A 26,885-nucleotide genomic window follows, 5' to 3' on the forward strand; every position below is an offset into this window, starting at 1 on the left:
TATTAACAGTGACCTAGGAATGAAGTAATGAACGAAGCAAGAGTCCTGACTACCACAAAGGATTTAAAGCATTGAAAAAAGTTGTTTGAACAAGGGTGTGTGCATCTGTTAGTCGGCCCTATGTCTACAAGGATGCTGAGAAGCCAAAGATTTGATCCCTTCATGGAAATGATGAACTCTAAATAGCACGCCTAAGCAGATTCATGTGGAGATAAGATGGTTCAGTAGACACACTTACAATATAAACATTACTTCACAGATTGAGTCATTCATTTTCATTTGTAAAAATTATGAAACAAAGAATCAACTTTCCTTTTTATTTTGATCTTGCATAGAAAAAGGGAAGAAACAAACACATTTTTTTTTTTAAAAGATAAGAACTGCTGAGAAATCATTAAAACCTTGAGAACAGTCAAAATCCACAGGGTAAACCTCCAGATTCCTGGAGGCTCAAGGTGCATGCATGTCAATGTCAAAAGTGAAGCCAATGCTGAAGTTTTAAAATATCCATGTTGCTGACTCTCTAAACTTGTGTGATGAATTTGGCACAAACAACGAAGTTGTATTTTAATTCTAGAGCATTTGCAAGATTCTGTGTGACCTAAAAAGTCTGACTGATAAATCCGTGATTGGCTACATTACACCTACAATGACCTGGCCTACAGAGCCATATCCTTGAACCTGACCTGCCGTATTTCCATCAAACTCTCTGCCCACTCAATCCACCCACAAAACCAAATGACAATAAATGCCAAACATATAAATATTAAATCTAATCCATACTGAAAGGGTCACAAGTGAAGATAATGAAAAATCTAATGGAGGGCAATTACAAAGGATAAGATTAAGAAATATCTTAGCTAATGTTAGAATGCTGGAAAAAGTGTATCTCTACTAACAGTGAACGTTCTGAAGTGAATAACACTTGGTGGGTTTGAACTGCCGGCCTATTGGTTAGTAGCTGAGTGCTTAACCACTGCACCATCAGGGCTCCTGTTAAAACTTAGTAGGTTTTATTAGTATAATTTTAACTTGATTTATGTGCATGTGCAGGAGCCCTGGTGGCACAGTGATTAAGTGCTCAGCTGTTAACCGAAAGGTCTGTGGTTTGAAAGATGTGGCAGTCTGCTTCCGTAAAGATTTACAGCCTTAGAAATCCTATGGGGCAGTTCTACTCGGTCCTAGAGGGTTGCTATGAGTCAGAATCAACTTGACAGCAATGAGTTTGGTTTTTGGTTTGTGTTTGTATGTGTGTGTATGTCTTATTCTGGTACATGAAGACAATATTAATCCTTCAGATATATGAGAGTAGTCTAGGGGAAAATACCCATTGTTTTCTGGGAGGTAACACATTGATCTTTTGTAATGATTAAATAAAAGCATAGAACTACAGTGCTATTTCCTTCTTGAAGGGAAAAAAAAAATCTGACTCTTGTCAGGTAAGCTGCTTGGCAAATAGTAAGTTTAATTCCTAACACCCACATGAGGCACAAGAATAGTTGGATTAACAACTCCAGTGTCATGCTGTCAGCTGCTGTTTATTTAAATTAAAATGTCACCATCCAGAAATAAATTAGGAAGTTGAAAAACGATAAATTTCTTAAACATACAGTACTTTGGCACCTTGTTAAAATAAATCTATTACATTTGTGTTTTTGTAGAACTTTACAGAGGCTATTTCCATTTTGACATTCAGAGTATAGCAGGTTTCTGTTTTTTTTTTTCTTGCTTGTTTTATCTTCCCTTCCCTCCCTCTCTCCCTCCCTCCCTCTTCCCCTTCCTCCATGCCTTCCTTCCTTTCCTTTCTCCCTCCCTCTGTCTCCTTCCCTCCATTCCTTCTTTTCTTTCCTTCCTGCCTCCTTCCTTTCCACCTACCCTTCCTTCCTTCTTTCTTTCTTTCTATTGACTTTCTTTCTTCTCTTTGTCCATATTACCCCTGTCTATACTATGAGGACACATAAGCATAAAATACCCTGCATCAATACACAATTATTAAGTGATCTACCTGCATGCCTAAAAAGTGTTTCTATCTTATGTTTATCTAAATATAACTACATTACTACAGATCTCAATATTCACTTCCTACAACTTCCTATATACCACTTGTTGTCTTGGGTTCCACTAGTATGTGTTACTTCATACATTTGATATAAAACAAATGTTCCCTTCCTGTGAGTTGTTCCCTTGCTCCCTGAAATTTGAAAGTCACAATTCAGGCCCCATCTCTGTAAGACCTCCCTGCTATCATCCATATACCCAGATGTTTTAAGACAGTTATTTTGCTCTTAGTTCATGGTTGTTCCACTTCAGGAGCCAATTTGGTCATAAGTAGGAAAAGAGTTAACATCTAAGGAAAGAGAATATTCCTTCTCTGCTCCCATTTGGATGTGTGCCTTGCCTGTGACTTTGCAGATTGTAAATGATGCAAATCCACATTATAATGCAGGTTAATCAAATATGAGACAATTGTATACAAACATATTCAGCATTAACAACATGGAGATATTTACTTGGCCGGGTTTTCCATTTTCACATAAAAATGCCTCATATTCGGATGCGAATTCAGGGGCGTTGTCATTGACATCCAGCACTTTAATAGCAACAGGTACTCGAGATATCTGACTGTGGTTCCCTATGGGAAGGAAAAAATAACATCAGCATTTAGGGTATTTCAGTTTGAACGTGCAACTCAATTTTCTTCCTGAAAGCATGTGTGTCTGTTTAAGATTTCCCCTAATTTGGGTATTTTCAACATGGCGATTATGGAATCTGACCACTCAATAAGGAAAAAATAACAAGCATTTGACAGCTTAAAAAAAAAAAAGATATCAATTCTTATTCCAAAGACACTTTGCTGGAGCTTAGCTTGTGGAAGACCATCTCTGGATAAATTAAAAGATGTTTTCTTGATGAAGCAGGTTTTATTTTATTGAATTCATTATATAAGCATATATTTTGTATATCTCTTTGTTTATCTTGGGTGAACTCAACCCATTTCTCACTATTAGTTATTTGAACTGACTACATATTAGAGATGAACACTGAAAACCCAGCAAAAGGCCAGAGCAGAATCAGTTGTTGAGAAGGGGCCCTTAACGGTGTTAAATGGGATAAGATTAAAAATGGGGCATCATATCATTTTTTATTTCTATCTTTCATCAAAAATTGACCTTGGGATCTTTTTGGATAGAATAAACCTAGCTCATTTTAATATTGTAATTTTTCATAGAGGTTTTCATCAGCGTAAACAGAAGATAATCTTCTAATCTTTCCAGGATAATTTAAATAGCATAGAACTCAATACATAATCCTTAATCCTTGAACATATATATATATATATGCACATACATATAGTTAAAAATACAAGGTCTGGTCCATTAGTACATTTCTGAAAACTAATTGGGGCCATTTTAAGATTGCTCATTTGTAATAAATAGAGTTCAACTCTGACTGTACCATGTAATAAACTTTCGATCTCTTGTAAATTATACAGAATGCATTGGAGATGGCCAATTATTTATTTGTGTTCCTGTGACACTGAATATTTACAAGGAAGCCAAGAGGAGAAAAATGTTTGGTTTCTGAATGTAAACAAACAGACTTGCATTTGATATATCAAATTCCTCTATTTCTCAACTGATTGCATTCAGACCTCTAAAACCTTCAAACACTTTTTTGTTCTTTAAATATGAAAGTACTTCTAAAATACACATCAAGTAATCAGAGCCCTGCCAAAAATTCAGACTCGGTTAACCCCCATAGATATGCTACAGGATTTGCATTTAGTTAACTACCATGGACACTTTGCAGTATTCTAATTTGTTTAACTACAGATGGACAAATACTATCCTGGGTAGTGCTCACCACCCCAGTAATGGAACACTTTAACCTCACTTCCTGTAAGTCAAACCAATGGCCTCGAATGTATCACCTGATAAACCCTTTTTCTTTCATTATCTTATCTCTGATGCATTGGTTCATTCTCCATTTACAGAGGAAGCATACAAACCCCTAATATTAAGATAAAAAGTTAAAAAAAAAAATTATTAACATTTGATCCTTCCACAACTTATATTTTATGCTTTATCTTCTCAATAAAACTGCAAAGTTTATATTTTAAATGAAGTATTAGTATGCCCTTAAAGATTTACATCTCTTCTCTAGCCTGACCACGAGCTAAACAGCAGCTTCTGGAGAAAGAAAAGAGTATTGTTTGAGCTAAACACACATAGTTTGCTGAATCCCAATTTTGTCACTTGCTACCTATGTGATACTGGGCAAGTTATTTGACCTCATTTTACTGCTGAGGATACTGGAACACAAGAGATTAATACTTTATTTACAGAATTACTATAAATAATAATTAGGAAAAAATTTAAAGTGCTTACATTGTACTGGGCACAGAGCCAAGGCATTTTAGTATTTGCATTTATCACTGTCAACATCAACTGCTCTGTGCATATTGATTATTTACTCTATCTAACATGTGATGTTTCATATAGACATATATCATTCAGTTATCAGTAAAGAGCTATGAAGTAGGTAATGTAATCCCCACATTTTAGACGTGGAGACTAACACTCAGAAGGTTATATTACTTAGTTAAATAATTAAATCCATGGTGCAGCTTTGGACTTCAAAACATAATCAGCATTATATAGAAAATATATACATATTTGATTTTTTTCACATAAGTTAACTAATGTCATATTTTTTCTTTTTTATATTATATATATATATACATATTTGATTTTTTCCACATAAGTTAACTAACTAATGTCATAATCTCAAGAATGTTTGTAGGTTTCATATTATATATATATATAAATATACACACACACATATATACATATATATTATTTTTAAGGTTGACTTCTTTTTGATACTCAAGTCCAAATTTCAAATACCAGGGTGGATATTTCTAATGAGTTGTAGCACCACCAGTATTCACAGAATGGTACCAATAATCTACAATCCTCCCTGAGAAATTGAACAATTTAACTTCCATATTTTTGCTCATGGTCCTATTTCACCCAAGTACTATCCTTTTAATTGTTTAATTTTTCCTTGTTTCTTTTTTTTAATTTCATCTAAAAAACCCAGAGCAATCACAAAGAAAACAACTACAAAATATATTAAAAATAATTGCTTATATTTTGTTATATTTACTATTTTAAAATATTCATTTAATGAAAAAGAAAGCAATAAGAAATGAATAGAGGAACAAAAGACACAAGACATATAGAAAACAAAAAAGGAAAGTGGCGGACCTGAATCCAACTATAAAAAAAAAAAAAAAAATCCAACTATATCAAGATAATATTAATATAAAGTATGAATTGATTAAACAAAATGATAAGACAGAGATTGTTAGACTGCATATATAAGCAAGGTCCAACTCTATGATGCCTACAGGAGACATACTTTAAAGTTACAAATAAATTGATAGTAAAAGAATAGGAAAAGATACATGCGAACAGCAGCCACAAAAAAGATTAATTGGCTATAAAAATATCAGGGAAGAAAGACTTTAAAACAAAACAAAGCCAAAAAAATGTTACTGGAGAAAAGGAGGAATGTTTTATAATGATAAAAGTGTCAATCCATCAGGAAGACATAATAATCAAAAACATACATGCATACAACAACAGAGCACCAAAAAATACAAAGCACAACATGATAGAAAAGAAGGGAGAAGATAATAATATTTGAAGCCGCAAATGCTCTACTACTCAGCACTGGTCATTCTCCCTCCTCTCTCTGTCTCTGTCTGTCTGCCTGTCTCTCGTATCTATAGAACTTCACAAAGGTTGTTAAGCTGTATAGTAAATGCTGTATCTATCCGGTATTTGGGTTTTTTTTCTTGTCTTCTTTAACTAACTCTGAAATCTATTTTGGAAAAGGATCATAGCATTTTCTTTTTTTCCTAACTTCTTCTTCCCCAAAACTTGTATATTTGTGATTGATTAGAATACTATTATAAACCTGCTCTTGTCCTACAAAACCAAGATAAATGAAATTTAAGTTAATTTTTTAAAAATTATTGTACATACATGCTGCTTTGTATTCACCCTTCAATTTTGATAATATCCTTTTTTTAACCCATTCATTTGTTCTTTCATCATTCTTTCCTTAATCATTCGTTTAATATTTCCAACTGTATTCCCAATAAATAAGACATTCTTCCTACCATAAAGCATTCTGGAGACAACATTATATATATATAAAAAAAAATTATAGTGGACTATTTATACCCTCATCTAGTCTACAAGTTATTTCCTATTAACGTGCTGTGGAAAAATATAGGAAGTACAGAAATCTTCCTGTAATCATAGGAAGAGCTTAAAAGAGGGGGCAAACTCCAAATAAAGAATTAAATAGAGACTAGAGGTACTCTAAGGTACCCTGGTGTCTGCTAACTGAAAGGTCAGTGGTTCAAACACATCAGCTGCTATGCGAGAGAAAAGACCTGGTGATTTACTCCAGTAAAAGATTTCAGCCTAGGAAACCCTATGAGGCAGTTTGACTCTGTCTCACAGGGTCGCTATGAGTGGGAATCAACTGAAAACACACAACAACAACAGAGGTACTCTATGTAAAGTAAGGTGGAAAATCCATCCAGTTAGAATAAAAAATTGGTGAAAAGTCCCAGAGGCCCAAAGACCATGCCATCACCAAAAGCTCAGTAGCTCCAGGTGGTGGAGAATATGCAGAGATAAGGCTGGTGGAGATGCCAGGAGAGAAAGTTGAGGCCAGATCAGGAAGGACTTCTGTTTTTACGCTAATGAGTATGGGTTATAGCATTTGATCAAGGAGATTCATTGAAAGATTTCTTGATCAGATTGATAATTTTAAAAGTTGGTATAAAGCAGATTGGCAAAAGAAGTTAACATTTTGTTTCTATTTGTTTTTCCCCATGTGCATTAATGTTTATCCTCAGTATACGAATGTCCCAGGAATTTACTGTGAATATTCCTTGAAACTGCTATAACTGATAGAAAAACAATAAAGCAAAACAAAACAAACAAGAAACTAATGTTCCACGTCCCCAAAACAACCCCTTCAAAAACATCTTATCTGTATTTATACTAATTGGCCACACACAATTGAAATTACTGCAACCTATTATAATTCTTAACGCAAGTGTCGTATTTAAATACTGAAGATTTGCTTTTATCTAAATTAATGAAATGATAGCAGTTCAAAATTTAGGGATATTATACAGGAATAAAAATAATTAGATAAACTTCTAAGGAAATTATTTGTGTCCTTTGTGACGGGCCCCAAAATGTTTGCCTTTCATCTAATACCCCAAAAAAACCCACCCAGTGTGGTCGAACACAAATACTAAATATAAAGATATAATTAGAAACTTGATTAACATTCACTAAAGATTAACTTTCTAAACATAAGAGATGTGACAAAGTGTTCCGGAAGGAAAAGCCCATTTCAAATGGTCACCAAAGTCAGGCTATTTTCACATATGATGGAGGTAAATGCACAAATGGCACCCAGTATGAGCAACTCCTCGGGTCCCACCAACTGAGTTGTAGTGACTTCCTGTCACCTCTCTGTCACAGAGCTTCATGAATTGCCCATTAATTTTGCCCTTTTATAATCAAAGGTAATGGAGTGCTGCCAAGTCTGTGTTGCTTGGGAATTTGCTTCTAACTGGTTTTCATGAGCTGCTGTTTTTGCAGACATCGATTGCTATAAACAGCCTTGCCCTTTCATACTAAAAGAGGGAAAAGAAAAAATGATTTAACAAATTTAGATATACTGCTGAGGCTCAATAAATAATTCTTGAGCCTTCTACAAGCAGAGGGATGGACTCCATGAGCAATAAATTCCAGTCAATGGGGAAATGCAAAATCAGAGAATTCATAATTGAATACAGGATGAGAAGAACAGTGAGGTTTATAAAATAGGGAGATGTGAGCTGAACATATGATAGAAAAAAAAAAGATAGCTGCTTAGGAAATCTAAAATAAAACTGATGGGAATTAGAAAGAGGATGCCGGAAAAAGATTTCAGCAGTACGTTTAAGTTCCCTAGTGACTAAAGATAAAACTTTCTGAGATATGTTTTGCCCATTAATGTTGGGATTATTTCTAAATCACTAGTGATGGTTTACCAATCCACAGATTATTACGTAGCACAGAGCCACGGTAGAAGATAAGTAACCAACGGACACCAGCAAGCTTACAGTAAAAAATTCTGACCATCAGAATTTTAAGAAGTTTTTATAAGATTGTGAAAATTCACTCCTTAGAAACTCAGACATATCTACAAAGTAGTTTAGAATTAAATTAGAACTTTAATCGTACGGGGATTTTAGGATCTAATGAAAAAGCTTGTAAGTCATAGCTTTTCTGTTAACCAAGAAGTAGCTCTCTCAAGAGAAGGAAAAATGCTTTCTCTTAGAAAGTTGTGGACTAAGATATGCTTGAAAATGCTTTAAACTCCCTAGAGAAAATGACTCTTAAGTGGTGACTTCGGTTCAAGACCTCACTGACCCCTGTCTGTTGTCCCCATTGACTGCTAAAGAGCATACTATCTAGCTCTGCCATTTTCAGTTGCTCTCTTTTTTTTTTTTTTTCTCTAAATGTGCAGGCCTCTCATTTATTACATTCATGTTAAGCAAACTTGGAAATTGTGGAGTACTACATAACCACCTGGCAAGTCCTTCATTCTATCTTTTTTCTGCGTTTCTACAAAGAGCCCTCAGTATTCTTTCTCCAAATCATTAAAAAAAAAAAAAATTCATAAGAGCTAAGTTATTGAAACCTAAGGTTAATAAAAAATGATGGCTGTAAAAATTATGATACTATTGGAAAAAGATTTAGAGCCCTTAAGGTGAGGACTGACTTTATGAACTTGTTAGATACTTTACAGTTCTTAAATATATCACATCCTATATAAAGATAAGAGGAGCCCTGGTGATGCAGTGGTTAAGAGCTCAGCTGCTAACCAAAAGGCAGTTCAAATCCACCAGCCATCCCTTGGATACCCTATGGGGCAATTCTACTTTGTCCTATAAAGTTGCTATGAGTTGGGATAGAAAGAATGGCAATTTTTAAACCAAAACTTAGTACTACTGGGCACGGAATTATCATGTTTTCCATTATTCTTTTAATATGTATTATGTACTACTACCTACTTTTGGCTTTTATCTTTAAGCATACTTACAAGTTTGTTTTCCTGTATTTTCTATCCTGTGCATACACATGACTTTGTTTTGTTTTGTTTTGCTTCTCCCTCTTATTGTACATGTTTTCCCTGAAATTGTGACTCAAAAATATGTACTTCTTCCTTTCACAGCCCTACATACATACTTTTACCCTTCTTACCCGTCTCACTTGTCTCTCTCCTGAAACAGGTAAACAAGTAACATTCTATAATGAGTTATTCCCTCTGTCCCTTTTGATAACCTAAGTCTACCTCACAAAAAAACCTTTAATTCTACTGTCATCCAAATTGCATTATGTTTCTATTACCACATCTTCAGTGTTTTTGTTTCCCAGTTATTTCAAATGGGATTGATTTGAGATTATCGGAACTGAATTCCTTGAAGTGACTTTATAACACCATTTCATCTAAGTTCCTTATATATGAGAATTTTATAACAAATGGGGCTCGCAGTTTGGGAGGGATTAATGTATAGGCTTATTTACTGTTCAATTTCAGTGTTTATTCAATATCATCATTCACAGCTTGCAAAAACAACTGTACCTCTGATACACAACACATACACACATATACACACACTTTAGTAGGGAAGAAAATTAATATCATGTGCTATCCAGCACGTGTTGAGTGATCTGTTATGTGCTATTTCTTTGAGCTATGTTGAGTTACTGTGAAGATATCTTTTTCAAAGGGAGTTATGATTTCAGGGTACACAATGATTGAAATCGGAACCCTGGTGCCATAGTGATTAAGAGCTCAGATGCTAACCAAAAGTTTGGCAGTTCAAGTCCACCAGCCACTCCCTGGAAACCCTATGGGGCAGTTCTACTCTGTTCAATAGGGCTGATATGAATCAGATATGAGTTATACGCTATAGTATGTGGTAAAAGAAGTATCAATTTTTGAACACCCAGTGAGTATTAAGAAGGTTGGTATCTGGATTCTAGGCAGTTTACCCATATTTACTTAAAGCCAGGAAGTGGTAAATTTTAAATATGAATCCAGGGCAGTCTGACCAACAGGTAAACAAACACAAACAAAACTAATTACTCCCCACAGTCTCTTTTTAGTATGCACTCATGAATCATAACCTTAAATATCATAATATGTTAATAGATATCACTTCCCACACAATACAAAACAATAAGAAATTCATATACATCAAAAGAAAGACTTTTATGATTCTACTCAGTTCATATTCATAAATACAACACTTTTAAAAATTTCTATGGTCACTGTCGTAACTTCTTGCATGGGGTTAACTTTTTTAAATTGAAGTAAGGCATGCAAACAAAAAGTATGTAAGTATTATGAATTATTTATCTCAGTGGATTTTTACAAAATAAACATCGCATGTCACCACAACTTCAAGGTAACCTCTACTGTTTTATAACACCGTATTACTTGCCTTCTTCAGCATTTTATAAAAAATGGAATTCATATAGTCTACACGCTTTTGTATTTGGAGTCTTTCGCTCAATGTAATATTTATGAAGGAGCCCTGGTGGCTCAGTGGTTAAGTGCTACGGCTGCTGAGCCATTCATATCATTGCATGTAACCGTAGATTCTTCTTCTCCTTCTGTATGATAAAAAATCCCAGTCTATGGAAACACCACAATTTATTTATTTATCCTCTTAGTGGCGGAGCCCTGGTGGCACAGTGGCTTAAGAGCTTGGCTGCTAACCAAAAGGTCGGCAGTTCCAGTCCACCAGCTGCTCTCTGGAAACCCTATAAGGTAGTCCTACTCTGTCCTATAGGGTCACTATGAGTCAGAAATAACTTGACGGCAATGCGTTTTTTTTTTTTTTTGGTGGACATTTGGGTTGTTTTGGTTTGAGGCTATTAAGCATAGTGCCACTATAAATACTTTTGCATTAATTTCTGTTGGTTCTATACTTAAGAGCAGAGTGCAAGTTTATAGAATATGCACATAATCAGCTTCAGTGTACGCTTCCAAACATTTTTCCAGTGTGGATGTAACAATTTACACTCTGACCACCAATGGCTAAAAGTTCAAGTTGCTCCACACCTTTAACAACATTTATTTATTCACTTCTCATCATGGTCTTGTGGAAGTGAGTAGTTGTATTCCAGTTAGTTCTTAAATTGCAATATACTGATGATTTATGACGTTGAGGACCTGTCATTATACTTATTTGCCACTTTGACGTCTTTTTTTGTAAAGTGGCTATTCCAGCTTTTGCCATTTTTTTAAAATTGGGTTGTTCATGTTTACTGTATTGATATCCATATTATATATTACAGATATGAGTCCTTTGCCAGATATATGTATCATAATACCTTCTCCGGGAAACCCTGGTGGCATAGTGGTTAAGTGCTACCGCTGCTAGCCAAAGGGTCGGCAGTTCGAATCCGCCAGGCACTCCTTGGAAACTCTATGAGGCAGTTCTACTCTGTCCTATAGGGTCGCTATGAGTCGGAATCGACTCGACGGCACTGGGGTATACCTTCTCCAGGTCTAGGGCCTGATTTTTCACTGGCTTAGTGGTGTCCTGATGAACACGTATTCTTAATTCAGTAAAGGTGAATTCATCAGGTTTGTTATTATTAATTTTAGTGCTTTTTTAGTCCTATTCATTTATGTATTTGCTTAATCCAGCATTAAAAAATTTTGTTATCATTTGGAAGCTCTCTTGTTTTACCCCTCACATTTACATCTTGAAGCTATATAGAGATGACGTTTGTTTGTAGTTTGAGTTAAAGGTCAAGGTTTTTTTTTTTTTTTCTCCCTTCATGGATATTCAGTTATACAGTCAACATTACTGCAAAGTCTATCCATGGCATCTTGGTCATAAATCAGGTATGCCTTTTATGCAGGCCTGTGTTTGGAGTCTTCTGTTCCATTGGTCCATTTTCCAAAATTTATGATCGTATAATCTCCTTATAATTGCTGCCTTTATAATACAGTTTATATATTGATATTACAAACATGACATGTCCAATTTTTTTTTCTTTTTAATGATTTTCTTCATTCTGGTAGTCCTTGAATTTTCCATGTACATATTGGTTTCATTTGTCAAATTATACATACAAGTGCACACACAAACACAGAGAAACATACATACACAGAGCTGCTGGAATTCTGACTGATACTGCATGGAATCCACATATCAATTTAAAGAGAATTAACATCTTATCCATTTTGAGTCTAACATGCCCTCTCTTTTACTTAGATCTTGTCTAATTTTTTTTAATAGTGTTTTGTAGTTTTCTGTTTAGAGAACTTGCATACCATTTATTAGATATCTTGCTGCATAATTTAATTTTTACTATTATAAATAGTACTTTTACTTTTATTTGCTGAGTATTATAGCTATCTAACCACCTTGCATACTTTACTTGTTATTTACATTAGTTTAACTGAAGATTGTTTCTAATTTTTATGTATACATGTATGCTGTCTGCAAAGAGTGACAATTTTATTTCTCCCTTTCCAATATTTAGATCTTTATTTCTTACTTGTACCTTATTCTACTGGTTAAAGTCTCCATTAAAATTGAATAAAAGCAGCAAGAGTAGACAACCTTATCTCATTTCCAATTTCAGGGAGAAAGGTTTCAATATTTCACTGTTAGGTATAATATTTGATATAAATTTTTTGTGCCTACCCTTTATCTAATTCCCTTTCATTTCTAGTGTGCAGTTTTTTTCATGAACAAGTGATGACTATATAACTTTTTTTGCATCTATTGAAATTGATCATTTTTTTTCTTTAGTTTCTCAGTATTTCAATTTACATTGATTGCTTTTCCAAAGTTATAATCTATCCTTGGTATCTCCTGAATGCAATATTATTTTTGTATATTACTAGTTACAGTTTGCAATTATGTTAGCTAGGGTTTTGTATATGAGAAGCTGGTTTTAAATTCTCCTTTGTTATATTGTTCTTATCAGGTTTTAGTATCAAGATAATGTTTGCTTCATGACATGGGATGGACAATTCTCCCTTTTTTACTTTTCTCTGATAAAGTTTGTGTGAGTGAGTTCATTTGGGCATGTGTTAGAAGTTTAAAAAAATGGATTCAATTTACTCAATATAGAAAATAGTACATGGTTACTTTTCTTTCCCTTGTTTAGTGTCATTCAGGTAAATTTTAAAACTTATTGGTATAAGTATGTCCAGTGTCCAATTATTATCCTTTTAGTATCTATACAGTCTCTAATGATGTCCTCTTTTTCATTTCTAATGGTGGGAATTTGAACTTTAGCCTGACAAGTAAACAACTTTTTGGCTTTGTTGAATTTCACTATTCTGCATTTGTTTTCAATTTCGTTATTTTCTGTCATATTTATTTTCACCTTTCTAAATTACATTTTTTAACTTTAATTTTCTTTTCATTTTCAGCCCTTTTTAAAGTAGGTGCTTAGATAAGTATTTGTTTTCATCACTTCTTCTTGCCCACTATAGCCGTTAAGGCTGTTACCTCTCCAGGCACCGTGTGAGCTCCACATCACAGGTTTTGTCATGGCCTTACTTTGGTATCAGCCTTTTTTTTTTTTTTTAATGTTCTAATTTCTTTTGAGATTTTATTCCATTTTTCATGGGTTATTTAGGAGTATATGGTTAAATTTTCAATAATTAAGAATTATTTTAGTTATCTTTTTATTACTGATTTCTAGCTTAATTCCACTGCGCTAAGATGGCGTATTCTGCGTGATGTATCAAGATGTGTTTTATGATCAGTTTTTTGGCCATTTTGGTAAATGTTTCAAGGGTGTTTGATAAGAATGTTCCTGTAACTGTTGAGTATAGAGTTTTCTATGTAGAATGTTGTTGTTAGGTGCTGCCACGTCAGTTCTGACTCATAGCGACCCTATGTACAACAGAACAAAACACTGTCCTGTCCTGTGCCATTCTCCTGATGGTTGTTATGCTCGAGCCCGCTGTTGCAGGCACTGTGTCAGTCCATCCTGTTGAGGGTCTTCCTCTTTTTCACTGGCCCTCTACTTTACCAAGCATGGTGTTCTTCTCTAGTGACCAATCCCTCCTGATAACATGTCCAAAATACATGTGATGATGTCTCACCATCCTCACTTCTAAGGAACATTCTGGCTGTACTTCTTCCAAGACAGACTTGTGAGTTCTTTTGGCAGTCCATGGCATACAATATTCTTTACCAGCACCATAATTCAAAGGCATCAATTCTTCTTCACTCTTCCTTATTCATTGTGCAGCTTTCACATGTATATGAGGCAACTGAAAACACCATGGCTTGGGTCAGGTGCACCTTAGTCTTCAAGGTGACATCTTTTTGCTTTTTTTTTTTTTAATAATTTTTATTGTGCTTTAAGTGAAAGTTTACAAATCAAGTCAGTCTCTCACACAAAAACCCATACACACCTTGCTACACACTCCCAATTACTCTCCCCCTAATGAAACAGCCCGCTCTCTCCCTCCACTCTCTCTTTTCGTGTCCTTTTTGTCAGTTTCTAGCCCCCTCCACCCTCTCATCTCCCCTCCAGGGAGGAGATCCCAAAATAGTCTCAACTGTCCACCTGATCCAAGAAGCTCCCTCCTCACCAGCATCCCTCTCCAACCCATTGTCCAGTCTAATCCATGTCTGAAGAGTTGGCTTCGGGAATGGTTCCTGTCTTGGGCCAACAGAAGGTCTGGGGGCCATGACCACCGGGGTCCTTCCAGTCTCAGTCAGACCATTAAGTCTGGTCTAATGAGAATTTGGGGTCTGCATCCCACTGCTCTCCTGCTCCCTCAGGGGTTCTCTGTTGTGTTCCTTGTCAGGACAGTCATCGGTTGTAGCCAGGCACCATCTAGTTCTTCTGGTCTCAGGATGATGTAGTCTCTGGTTCATGTGGCCCTTTCTGTCTCCTGGGCTCGTAATCACCTTGTGTCCTTGGTGTTCTGCATTCTCCTTTGATCCGGGTGGGTTGAGACCAATTGATGCATCTTAGATGGCTGCTTGCTAGCGTTTAAGACCCCAGACGCCGCTCTTCAAAGTGGGATGCAAAATGTTTTCTTAATAGATTTTATTATGCCAATTGACTTAGATGTCCCCTGAAACCATGGCCCCCAGACCCCTGCCCCTGCTACGCTGACCTTCGAAGCATTCAGTTTATTCAGGAATCTTCTTTGCTTTTTGTTTAGTCCAATTGTGCTGATCTCCCCTGTAATGTGTGCTGTCTTTCCCTTCACCCAAAGTAGTTCTTATCTACTACCTAATTAGTGTGACATCTTTGCTTTTTAACACTTTATAGAGGTCTTTTGCAGCAGATTTGCCTGATGCAATGCGTCTTTTGATTTCTTGACTGTTGCTTCCATTAGTTTTGACTGTGGATCCAGTCCTTGACAACTATAATCTTTTCTCCATTTATCATGATGTTGCTTATTGCTCCAGTTGTGAGGATTTTTGTTTTCTTTATGGTGAGGTGAAATCCATAGTGAAGACTGTGGTCTTTGATTTTCCTCAGTGTTAGCTTCAAGTCCTCTTCCCTTTCAGCAAGCAAGGTCGTGACATCTGCATATCACAGGTTGTTAATCAGTCTTACTCCAAACCTGATGACCCATTCTTCTTCATATAGTCTAGCTTCTCAGATTATCTGCTCAGCATACAGGTTGCATAAGTATGGTGAAAGGATACAACCCTGACAAACACCTTTCCTGACTTTAAACCACACAGTATCCCTTGTTCAGGTCGAACGGCTACCTCTTGATCTATGTACAGGTTCCTTATGAGCACAATTAAGTGTCCCAGAATTCCCATTCTTCAGGATGTTATCCATGATTTGTATGATCCACACAGTAGAATGCTTTTGCACATTCAATAAAACATCTTTCTGGTATTCTCTGCCTTTATCCAGGATCCATTTTACATCAGCAATGATATCTCTCATTCCACATCCTGTTCTGAATCTGGCTTGAATTTCTGACAGTTCACTGTTGATGTACTGCTACAACAGCTTTTGAATGATTTTCAGCAAAATTTTACTTGCATGTGAAATTAATATTATTCAATGATTTCTACATTCGGTTGGATCACCTTTCTTTGGAACAGGCATAAATATGGATCTCTTCCAGTCAGTTGGCCAAGTAGCTGTCTTCCAGATTTCTTGGCATAGACGAGTGAGCACTTTCAGCGCTGCATGTGTTTGTTGAAACATCTCAATTGGTGTTCTGTCAATTCCTGGAGACTTGCTTTTTTGCCAATGTCTTCAGTGCAGCTTGGACTTCTTCCTTCAGTTCCATGGATTCTTGATCATATGCTACCTCCTGAAATGGCTGAAAGTCAACTAATTCTTTTTGGTACAGTGACTCCTTGTATTCCTTCCATCTTCTTTTAAGATGCGTCTGTCAGTTTGTCATGCTGTGGAGGCTTGCATGTTGCTGTGATTCTGGAAGCTATGCCACCAGTATTCAGATACTACCAGGGTCACCCATGGAGGACAGGTTTCAGCTGAGCTTCCAGACTAAGATAGACTAGGAAGAAGGACCCAGCAGTCTACTTTTGAAAAGAATTAGCCAGTGAAAACCTTATGAATAGCAGCGGAACATTATGTAAATTAGGTAAGTTTATTAATGAATATGTTCATATTTTACCCATCCTTTCTAATTGTGTGGTCTTCTTATTCTGTATTATAGAGTTAAGTGTTAAAATCTTCTTTTACAACTGTTGATCTGGCTATTTCTCCCTTTGCCTCTGTCAATTTTTTTTTTTAACTTTATGTACTTTACAACAATATCATTAGGTACAAGCGTATTTAGGATTGTTATATGTTCCTACTGAATTTAATCTTTTATCATGATGAAAATTTCCCTTTTATTTTTGGTAATATTTCTTTCTCCTCATTCTACAGCTGAAGTTCTTTCTTTTGGTTTGAATTTACTTTATACACCCCTATTAAATTCTTTCAATCTTTGTGTCCTTATATTTAAGTTATATCTCTAGAAAGCAACATGATTCAAGTATCTGAGTTGCTTTTTTTTCTAGTCTGAAACTTTATATATACTAATTGACGTATATAGCCTATTTACATTTAACATAGTTGCTTATATTTTGGGGCATGATCTATTATTGTACTATTTTTTCTATAGTCTTTATTCTTTCTCCATTTTCCTCCTATCTTGTTTTGTGTTAATTAGTTTTAATTACTCCACTCTACTAATTAGCCTATTATGTATGTATTATTCTATTAATATTGTTTTAGTGGAAACCTAAAGTATTGTAATATTTTTATGTGTCCCTGAAGTATTAGAGTATACCATAAAGTAATGCTTCAAATAGTTTATGTACAACGTAAGGACGTTCATAGTGCACAGTGCATCAATTCCACTTCCACCTTTCCGGCTTCTTTGTTATTGTTGTTAATCTATTTTAACTCAACATCTAATTTACACACCTAAGTCAATCTAACCATATTAAATTGTAAATATTGATTGGCCCATATTTAATATTTTTGGTGCTCTTTTCTCCTTTTTGCATTACTATATTACCATTTAGCCTGGTTTTCCTTTTGCCTGAAAAAGTTTATTACTTCCTTTAGTGAGGAACTGGTAGTGATGAATTTTATCAATTATTATTTGGATAAAAATGACTTTCTTTCATCTTTATATTAAAAAATTTCTTTTTCTTGATATAAAATTCTTGTTTGGCAGTTATTTTCCTAGTAGCTTTAAAGACGTCATAATTTTTCATCTGAATTTCATAAATTCTATTATATCAGCTATCAGTCTTGGAAGTTTTCTGGCTTCTTTTAAGGTTTTGTCTTTATTTTTAAGTAATGTTACTATGAAGCCCCCAGATGTGGTTTTCTTTCTATTTATACTGCTTGAGGTTTGGCGAGCTTCTTGAATCCATGGCTTAATGTCTCCATTCAGATTTGGAAATTTGTGACCATTATGACTTAAACATTACTTCTTTCCTAGCCCTCTTCTGCTCTGGAATATTAATTACAAACATATTAGACCTTTTCTCTAAGACTTTTAAGTGTCTTATGTTCATCTCTCTGTGATTTCATTTTTCTTTCAGTAATTCTTCCTGAATTTTTTTCTAATTATGGTTCACTAATCCATGTATTAGCTGTATCTAAACCTCTTTTTAAGCTCTCCATTGAGTTATTAATTTTACTGATTGAATTCAGGTCTTGACTTCTTTGATTATTTTTATAGATTCCAGTTCTTTGGTCAAAGTATTCATATCATCATTTACCTATTTTCTTGAACATATTAACTATATTATTTTTAGGTGTGTGATAACTCCAATATCTGGATGGCCTGAGTCTTTTTACTCAATCTGTTTTCTGATTGTTGGTGATCTGGTCATCTTTCTTGGAGTGCTCGATGGTTTTTTTAATTGAATTTTGGACACTGAGAATGAAAAGTTAGAGCACCTCTATAAGATGCTGTCTTCCTTTAGAGACAATTTAATTTTCTTCCCATAGAGCCATATATATAGATAGACAGATCACTTGGATCCCATCAAGACTGGATTTCAAGATTTGGGGTCCAATGTGGTGTAGTGGTTAAATGCTACGGCTACTAACCAAGAAGTTGGCAGTTTGAATCCTCCAGGCACTCCTCGAAAACTCTATGGGGCAGCTCTACTCTGTCCTATAGGGTTGCTATGAGTTGAAATCGACTCAACGGCAGTGGGCTTGGTTTTTTTTTTTTTTTTTTTAATTTCTGGAGCTCTGGTGGTGCAGTGGTTAAGAGTTTGGCTGCTAACCAAAAGGGTGGCAGCCTTGGAAACCCTATGGGGTAGTTCTATATGTTTCCTTACTTCTCGGGTCGATCCTTTCTGTTAAACTACTAAACTCTCTGTTTAGATTTTTAGCCTCTTAGCACATGCTTTCTACAGGTTTCAAAGCTTCTTCTGCACATCTTAGGATTTGGTAAGCAAACCAAGGAAAAAAGTCACCCATAATGACCTGACCTGTTTTCTTCAAATTATCTTTTCACTTTAATCTTGTCCTCTCAATTTCTGGCTGGACACCTCAGTAGCTGTGATCTCCAGTGTTTGTCCCATGAGCCCTATCGCACGTATTCCAGGTCACCGATTTCTGTTTGGTCTTCATGCTCTGTGAGTGGAATCACTTAATGCTCTGAAGGTAGTAAGTTGTGCTAAATTTAGGTGTCACCTCAATTTGTTTCATTTCTCTATGGAATCTTGGTTCTTTAATTACTGGCTGCCTTCAAATAATGCCTCCTTCCCCACACAATTATACAGTTGTTCTCACTGGAAAAGTTAATCTGATATGAGTCACCATGGTAAAAACCAGTTGCCATCCTGCCGATTCTGACAGGTTGTCAAAGTAGAGCTGTGCTTTGTAGGGTTTTCACTGAATTATTTTTTCAAAGTAGATTGCCAGGCCTTTTTTCCAAGGGCACCTCAGGGTGGGCTTTAACCTCAATCTTTCGGTTAGCAGCAGAACATACTGAAACGTAAACAAAGCACTTAACTCCTCTTTCCATCACACTGTGATGTACTATGTTCATTATTTCCCCAACAAAATTAAAATGTGAATCACACTGGACTTGTTGAACAATGGACAAAATGTTTCTGTATAATAACTAAACCTCTGTGAGCTGAAGGAGCACTGTGGACAGTGGCCAGCAGAATCTGTAGAGGGTAATTAAGATTGTGCTACCTTTAGTCAATGGTCTGACTGCAAGGCCAGACCAATCTCTTAACACTGCCTTTCTTCAGCCTCTGCTTTGGCCACAGTGAAATGTGTATTTTTGGTGACAGTAAACCAAGATATATGTACCATATTGAGTTAAATAAACAAATGCATAATTCAAGATAAATGATTAGCAGGGCTGGTGGAAATGATCGCAGTGTAACCCACTACCTCAGTGTCAAGTACACAACAATAAAATGGATGATGTTGATTTATTCCCAACTGTTAATAGTAAATGCTTTGAATGTATATGAATGTGAACGTAGATAAGCATAGTAATATCTATACATCACTACTTCCTCCAGTTGTATTTTATCCACAAAACCTCCTGTCCGTCCATGTATATGAGGAAGGTATCTAGAGACAGTATGTTACACATTCTTGTAAAAAGATTTAAAAAGATATATTGGGTAAAATATGCAAACCTATAGTAGGAAGTGATCTTTTTTTTTTTTTTTTTTAGTATTTATTGTATTTATAGAGGCAATGCAGAGGACCAGTATATAAAAATGGCACAGTGATACTTTGAATGTCTTTAAGTCTTTTGTAGTGGTGGTGGTTGTAGCTAACAATTAGGTATTAGCTGCACAAAACTCACTTTGAAAATACCTACGCCATCAAAGGAAGGCTAGTAAACATCTGGAGTCAGTAAATCTGTCATGTGAATTTGCATTGTGGAGTATCAGAGATGCTGACAGGGGCACAGAGTGTCAAGCTTACTTCAAAACATTATGAGAAAGAGAGAGAACATAGGCCAATATCAGAGTCTTCAATATTGTTCACAAAATAATGCCAAATAATGATGAAAACTAAAAACTGCTAGAGGTGTATTTTTTCCTGAATTTATGGAGGATGGGAAAAAGCCCTGTATGCTACCAGAAATATATAGAGATGAAATGTGATTTTCCTTAACACACCAGAGGAGGGGGGGAAAAAAAAAGGCAGAAATGCACTGCAAGCAAATATAAGGTTGTATTGTAGGCATCTGCCTTTTTTGTTGTTGACAATAATCCAGGTGTTTGTGGGAGTCTCCTTCCTGACAGAGTATGGCGTGGCTGGAGCAGGTCTTTAAACAACGTTCTTTGAGTTAAAAAAATAACCTAATTGATCCACGTATATTGTCACATTTCTCAAGTTATCATTTTGATGGCAATTTTATTAGTCAAGATGCTAGAACCAATCAGTGGACAATAAGTCACTTTGATTGGCTTCTTCTAGATGGTATTGAAAGTTGGATGCTTGAAGTCTCAGCTCTGAGTATTCTTTTTATTTTATTTTTTCTATTTCATTGTCGAGAATATACACAGCAAAACATATACCAATTCAACTGTTTCTACATGTACAACTCAGTGACACCGATTACATTCTGAGTTGTGCAATCATTCTCACCCTCCTTTTCTGAGTTGGTTGTTCCTTCATTAACATAAACTCACTGCCTTCTAAAATATGTATACTTTATGTGAGTTTTAGTACAATCAAACTTATGATGAAATTGTATTTGCTAACGCAAATCTTATTTGTTTTATGCAGATGACACAATCTTGCTTGCTGAAAGTAAAAGGACTTGAAGCACTTACTAATGTAGATCAAAGACCACAGCCTTCAGTATGGATTACATCTCAACATAAAGAAAATAAAAATCCTCACAACTGGACCAACGAGCAACATCATGATGGAGAAAAGATTGAAGTTGTCAAGGATTTCCTTTTACTTGGATCCACAATCAACAGCCATGGAAGCAGCAGTCAAGAAATCAAAAGACGCATTGCATTGGGTAAATCTGCCGCAAAGGACCTCCGTAGAGTGTGAAGAGCAGAGATGTCACCCTGAAGACTAAGATGCGCCTGACCCAAACCATGGTATTTTCAATCGCATCATATGCATGTGAAAGCTGGACAATGAATAAGGAAGACCGAAGAAGAATTGATGCCTTTGAATTGTGGTGTTGGCGAAGAATATTGATTATACCATGGACTGCCAAAAGAATGAACAAATCTCTCTTAGAAGAAGTACAACCAGAATGCTCCTTACAAGCAAGGATGGCGAGGCTGTGTCTTACGTACTTTGGACATGTTGTCAGGAGGGATCAGTCCCTGGAGAAGGACATCATGCTTGGCAGAGTACAGGGTCAGCGGAAAAGAGGAAGACCCTCAATGAGATGGATTGACACAGTAGCTGCAACAATGAGCTCAAGCATTATAGTGATTGTAAGGATGGCGCAGGACCGGGCAGTGTTTCGTTCTGTTGTGCGTAGTGTTGCTATGAGTCAGAACTGACTCGATGGCACCTAACAACAACAACAACAAACTCAAATCTTATTGCATGAATAATCCATGCCTGCCATATCAGAATATCATTATTATAATCATCATCATAATTTTAAGTGACCATTTGCTATTTATTGGACACTTACTCTCAGACATCATGCTTTCATTCACATAATCAACTTCCTCATTTTTCTACTTAATACTGGCAATTTTACCGTGAGCAGTCATCCCCAAAGAGGATATAAACTGAGACGGGCTCCTCTTTATTGGTGTTAGCTAGGAAGCTTTATGACGAAAGTGACATTTTTATCCTTTCATACACATTTAATATACAATAACTTTAATTTTCAAAGTAATTATTCCAACCTGCATTCATGCAAGCTGCATTTAATTGACACCTACTGGATACCAGACTGATACCCTGCGTCGATGGTAAAAACACTGTTAATGCACTCTGTTGCTAACCAAAAGGTTGGAGGCTTGAGTTCACCCAGAGGCACCTCAGAAGAAAGGCCTGGTGATCTACTTCCTCCCCCCAAAAGCTCTAGAAAACATGAAGGAGCACCGAGTTCTACTCTGACATACTCGAGGTCTCCATGAGTTGAGACTGACTCAATAGCAAATGGTTTGGGGTTTTGGTTTTGTGTACCAGATATTCTCCTTGGCCCTGGCAATACCAGACATCAAAAAGAAATAGACAAAACATGTTCTATAATACTCACCCATAAATGAGCGTAGCTCTCAGGTATAGATGAAACTTAAAAAAAAAAAAAAACCAGACAAAGTAAAGGAAATATATGTTGGGAGCGAATAGCACTTCTAAGTAAGTCTCATTTCCTTACCCAGCTTTCTTTCTCTCATCTTACAAATAGCATATAAATATACACACACATTTAGGAATGCATTATCAATTTATAGGTATGTTGGTCTTCATTCTCTATTCTCCCCCAAATTCTCTCCTTTTTTTTTTTTTTTTACTTAATACTGGGAATTAGACCCTGATCATTCATCTCTAGCATGGAAATGAACTGAAACCATCTCCTCTTTCTTGGTGATGGCTGGGAAACTTTTTCTACCCTTAGAGGCAAGTCTGTTGGCACCCAGCATGATCACAGTGTAAAGACTCATAAAAGCAAAAGGTCAAATCTGCCCTCAAGTATTTCTGCTACCTGATGCTGGGAAGAGGGCATAGTCTATCTTGGGGAGGAAATGCAGCTTTCTTTCTAATTCCCTTTCATGGGTGGAAGAAATGAAGCTACTAAATGCTGACTATTCAAAGCAGAGCCTACAATATTGAGGACGGGTTGGGTAGTATTTTCGTTTTATTTGGACCATCTACTATAAAAGCTTAGGCAGTTTTTCCTGAATTCTTGTGGGTAGCAGAACATTTGGTGAAACGTGACTCAAGTGGTCTGTTTTAGAGTACGGGAATTAAAAAAAAAGACCCCAAATGCTTCGAGCAGGCTCATTATGATGAGAATCTTGGTGGGAAATTCCCCTTCTCATTTAGGATCTTCCTCCATCTAAACCATGAATCTTGTCAAGGTTTGGAAGATGGCATTAATGCTTGCTATATTCTTATCCAAGGAGCCCTGGAGGTGCAGTGGTTAAGCACTCAGCTGCTAACTGAAAGTTCAGCAGTTTGAAAGCACCGGCTGCTTGGTGGGAGAAAGATGTGGCAGTCTGCTCCCATAAATATTGTCAGCCTTGGAAATCTTATGGGGCAGTTCTCTTTCCTATTGGGTCGCTATGAATAGGAATTGACTCCACGGCAAAGGGTATGGTATTCTTATTCAATCCCTGTGAAGCTTTGACTCTAGGAAGGAAAAAAATCTGACCCAACATCCCCTCTGACTGCAGAAAATTAGACAGTAATCAGATTGGTAATCAGCATTATGGATGGACAAACCCAGGTTACCATTAACAGAAAGCTTATTCCAGCTGGAGAATAATTTTGCATCTTTTTTGTTCATGTATTCAGCATCTAGAACAGTACCTGGGACACAGTAATAGCCAAGATATATTTGTGGACTGAATGAATGAGCCTCACCATATCATCCTAAAGTCAAGATAATACCTACCTCAGGGAGTTACAGACAGGCTTGGATGAAATAATAAATCACCAAGAAAATTGCAGGATGCTGAACGAGATAGTTCTTGTTTCTCTTCCCTGCTGCGTTTTGTTCCAAACTTTTACGTTGCCTCCTTACTGAATCAACTTCAACTGTGGTCCAGACACCTCAGTGTTTAATTTAATAAACATACTTTTCTCCTTACCATCATTTCAGGGAACTGAAAACCTGTCATGTAAATGATATTTTAAAGAACTTCATATTTTACCAGCTAAAAAGGGAAAGAATGAGATTTGTTTCTACTTTGAGGGATGTTTCGGCTTCTTCTAAGGAAGCACTTTCTAATACAGCTACCCTAAGAGAAAAACTAATCAGTGTCTCAAGGTAGTGAGTTTCTGACTACTGCAAGTATGCAAGCAGAGAGTGTGCAACTATGGAATGAGACTGTGGTAGAGTCACGTGGAGTACCAGATGGTGCCAGTGGAATAGGTTTTAATATCTGCTCTATAAATCATTAAATCAAAACATATATTGGTTTTTGACTCATGTTTTAACTCCCAGATTTATATTGGAAAAGTTGTACCTCATAATTGACTCAATGAAACTGACTTGGGAATTATTATAATATTCCATCTGATATTGTTCCTGGAGCCCTGGTGGCATAGTGGTCAAGAGCTTGGCTACTAATCAAAATGTCAGTAGTTCAAATTCATAAGCCACTCCTTGGAAACCTCATGGGGCAGCTCTACTCTGTCCTATAGGGTCACTTTGAGTCGGAACTGATTGGATGGCACCTAACAGCAACATCAACATCAACATCTTGTTCCTACATGGAAATTATAGGTCATGAATTCACAGAACCACAAATTACTGTTTTTCCTGTAAGCAAGGTGACTCTAGTATATTGTGCATCCTTTCAGGATACTGTCCCCCCCACCCCCCCCGCCAACTTCTTAATCTTTTCACTGGTGGTGATGTCGTCCCCAGAATCCTCTATCAAAAATGACCCCCCTGCTTAAAAGCTCTATTTGGGAGTTCCACTGTGTAATTTCTCATCCCAACATCCATATTTATTTCTAATTAACTGCAAAAGAACAATGCAGAATTTTATAATTTCAAATGCTGCCTATCCAGGTGATTTTTCATAACTATATGAGAACAAAAAGATTCCATAATTTTTAATTTCTCGCACATAAACCTTCATTATACTTTCTTCTCAAGAAATCATTGGAATTTGTTCAACACTAAAAAGAATTAATTGCTAATGTATTAAAGCAATTAAACACATCATTTCATCATATGAATAACAATGAGTATAGTTTCAAGATAACAGAAAATGAAGGCAAAAAAGAAAAAAAGAAGTTAATAATGATAGGTGCTTCATGTTTATTAAATGGGAGTGTTTATTATACAGATGGCAAAACAAGGGTTCAGAGGAACTTTCTCACTTTCCTAAAGTCAAACAACTTGTAAATAAAAACACAGGGTTTGGAATTCATGTGTCCTGGCTCCAAATCATATCCAAATCATTTGCAATTATACAATATTTGCCTTAAACTTCAGCTAATATGGATGCCATAGAAGTAGAGCTGCAAAGATATACATTAGTAGAGAGAATTTTCCTCCAGAAGTGTACCTGGAGTGAAAAGTACAGCACAAATACCCTTCCATCTTCTCTCCATTAAAAGAAAAAAAAAAAAAAAGAGAGGCAATCTGAGAGGTAAAATCATTAGATTATGGGGACCAAGAGATTCGTATCTCTGAGATACCTTTTGAATCCCATTTTTGTACCATCTTGATATGCTGAAAGGCCCAAATGGGCAGATGACGATAACATAGTGAATAAAAAGAGTAAAAAGTTGGTTGATATGGATGCCATAGAAGTAGAGCTGCAAAGATATACATTAGTAGAGAGAATTTTCCTCCAGAAGTGTACCTGGAGTGAAAAGTACAGCACAAATACCCTTCCATCTTCTCTCCATTAAAAGAAAAAAAAAAAAAAAAAAAGAGAGAGGCAATCTGAGAGGTAAAATCATTAGATTATGGGGAACAAGACATTCGTATCTCTGAGATACCTTTTGAATCCTATTTTTGTACCATCTTGATATGCTGAAAGGCCCAAATGGGCAGATGACAATAACATAGTGAATAAAAAGAGTAAAAAGTTGGTTGATAGGGTGACTGCATAAAGACAGAATTGATTAACAATAAGGTTTTTACATGTTTGTGTGTAGCAGGAAAAACATTTCCCCTTTCTGTGTTTCACACTATACTTCTGAAAACAAAATAGTGATATTAAATTGTAGTATGCTTTCCAGTTCAAATATTTGAGATGCCTGTGAAAATCGTCATGCTATGATGATCCAAAGAAATTAACAATTAATCAATGACAATTTAGTCAAATGATAAATGAAAGTATAACACATTCTATTCCTGGTTTAAGAAGCCCTGCTGGCATAATGGTTAAGTGCTTGGTTGCTAATCAAAAGGTCAGCAGTTCAAACCCACCCAGAGGCTCCACAGAAGAAAAGACCTGGAGATCTGCTGCCATGAAGATTACAGCCTAGGAAACCCCATAGGGAAGTTCTACTCTATCATATAGGATCACTGTCTTAGTTATCTAGTGCTGCTGTAACAGAAATACCTCAAGTGGATGACTTTAACAGAGAAATTTGTTCTCTCACAGCCTAGGAGGCTAGAAG

The 26,885-nt window shown here is 36.0% G+C and overlaps 1 protein-coding gene across 7 annotated transcripts in view; it reads right to left on the reverse strand.

Annotated features, from left to right (window-relative positions):
* Window positions 1–26,885, reverse strand: part of CDH8 (cadherin 8) — a 420,824-nt gene that overhangs the window by 79,864 nt on the left and 314,075 nt on the right. For 6 of the 7 annotated variants that reach the window (XM_049864203.1, XM_049864204.1, XM_049864205.1 and 3 more), the window contains one exon: window positions 2,511–2,632. In XM_049864203.1, coding sequence (XP_049720160.1) covers window positions 2,511–2,632 — 122 coding nt within the window. Of the gene's footprint in view, window positions 1–2,166; window positions 2,633–26,885 lie in introns of those variants that run through there. The other variant, XM_049864206.1, reaches the window with a different exon arrangement.

The sequence above is a fragment of the Elephas maximus genome, chromosome 21 (genome assembly GCF_024166365.1).
Source record: "Elephas maximus indicus isolate mEleMax1 chromosome 21, mEleMax1 primary haplotype, whole genome shotgun sequence".
In the NCBI taxonomy this organism is placed as follows: Eukaryota; Metazoa; Chordata; class Mammalia; order Proboscidea; family Elephantidae; genus Elephas; species Elephas maximus.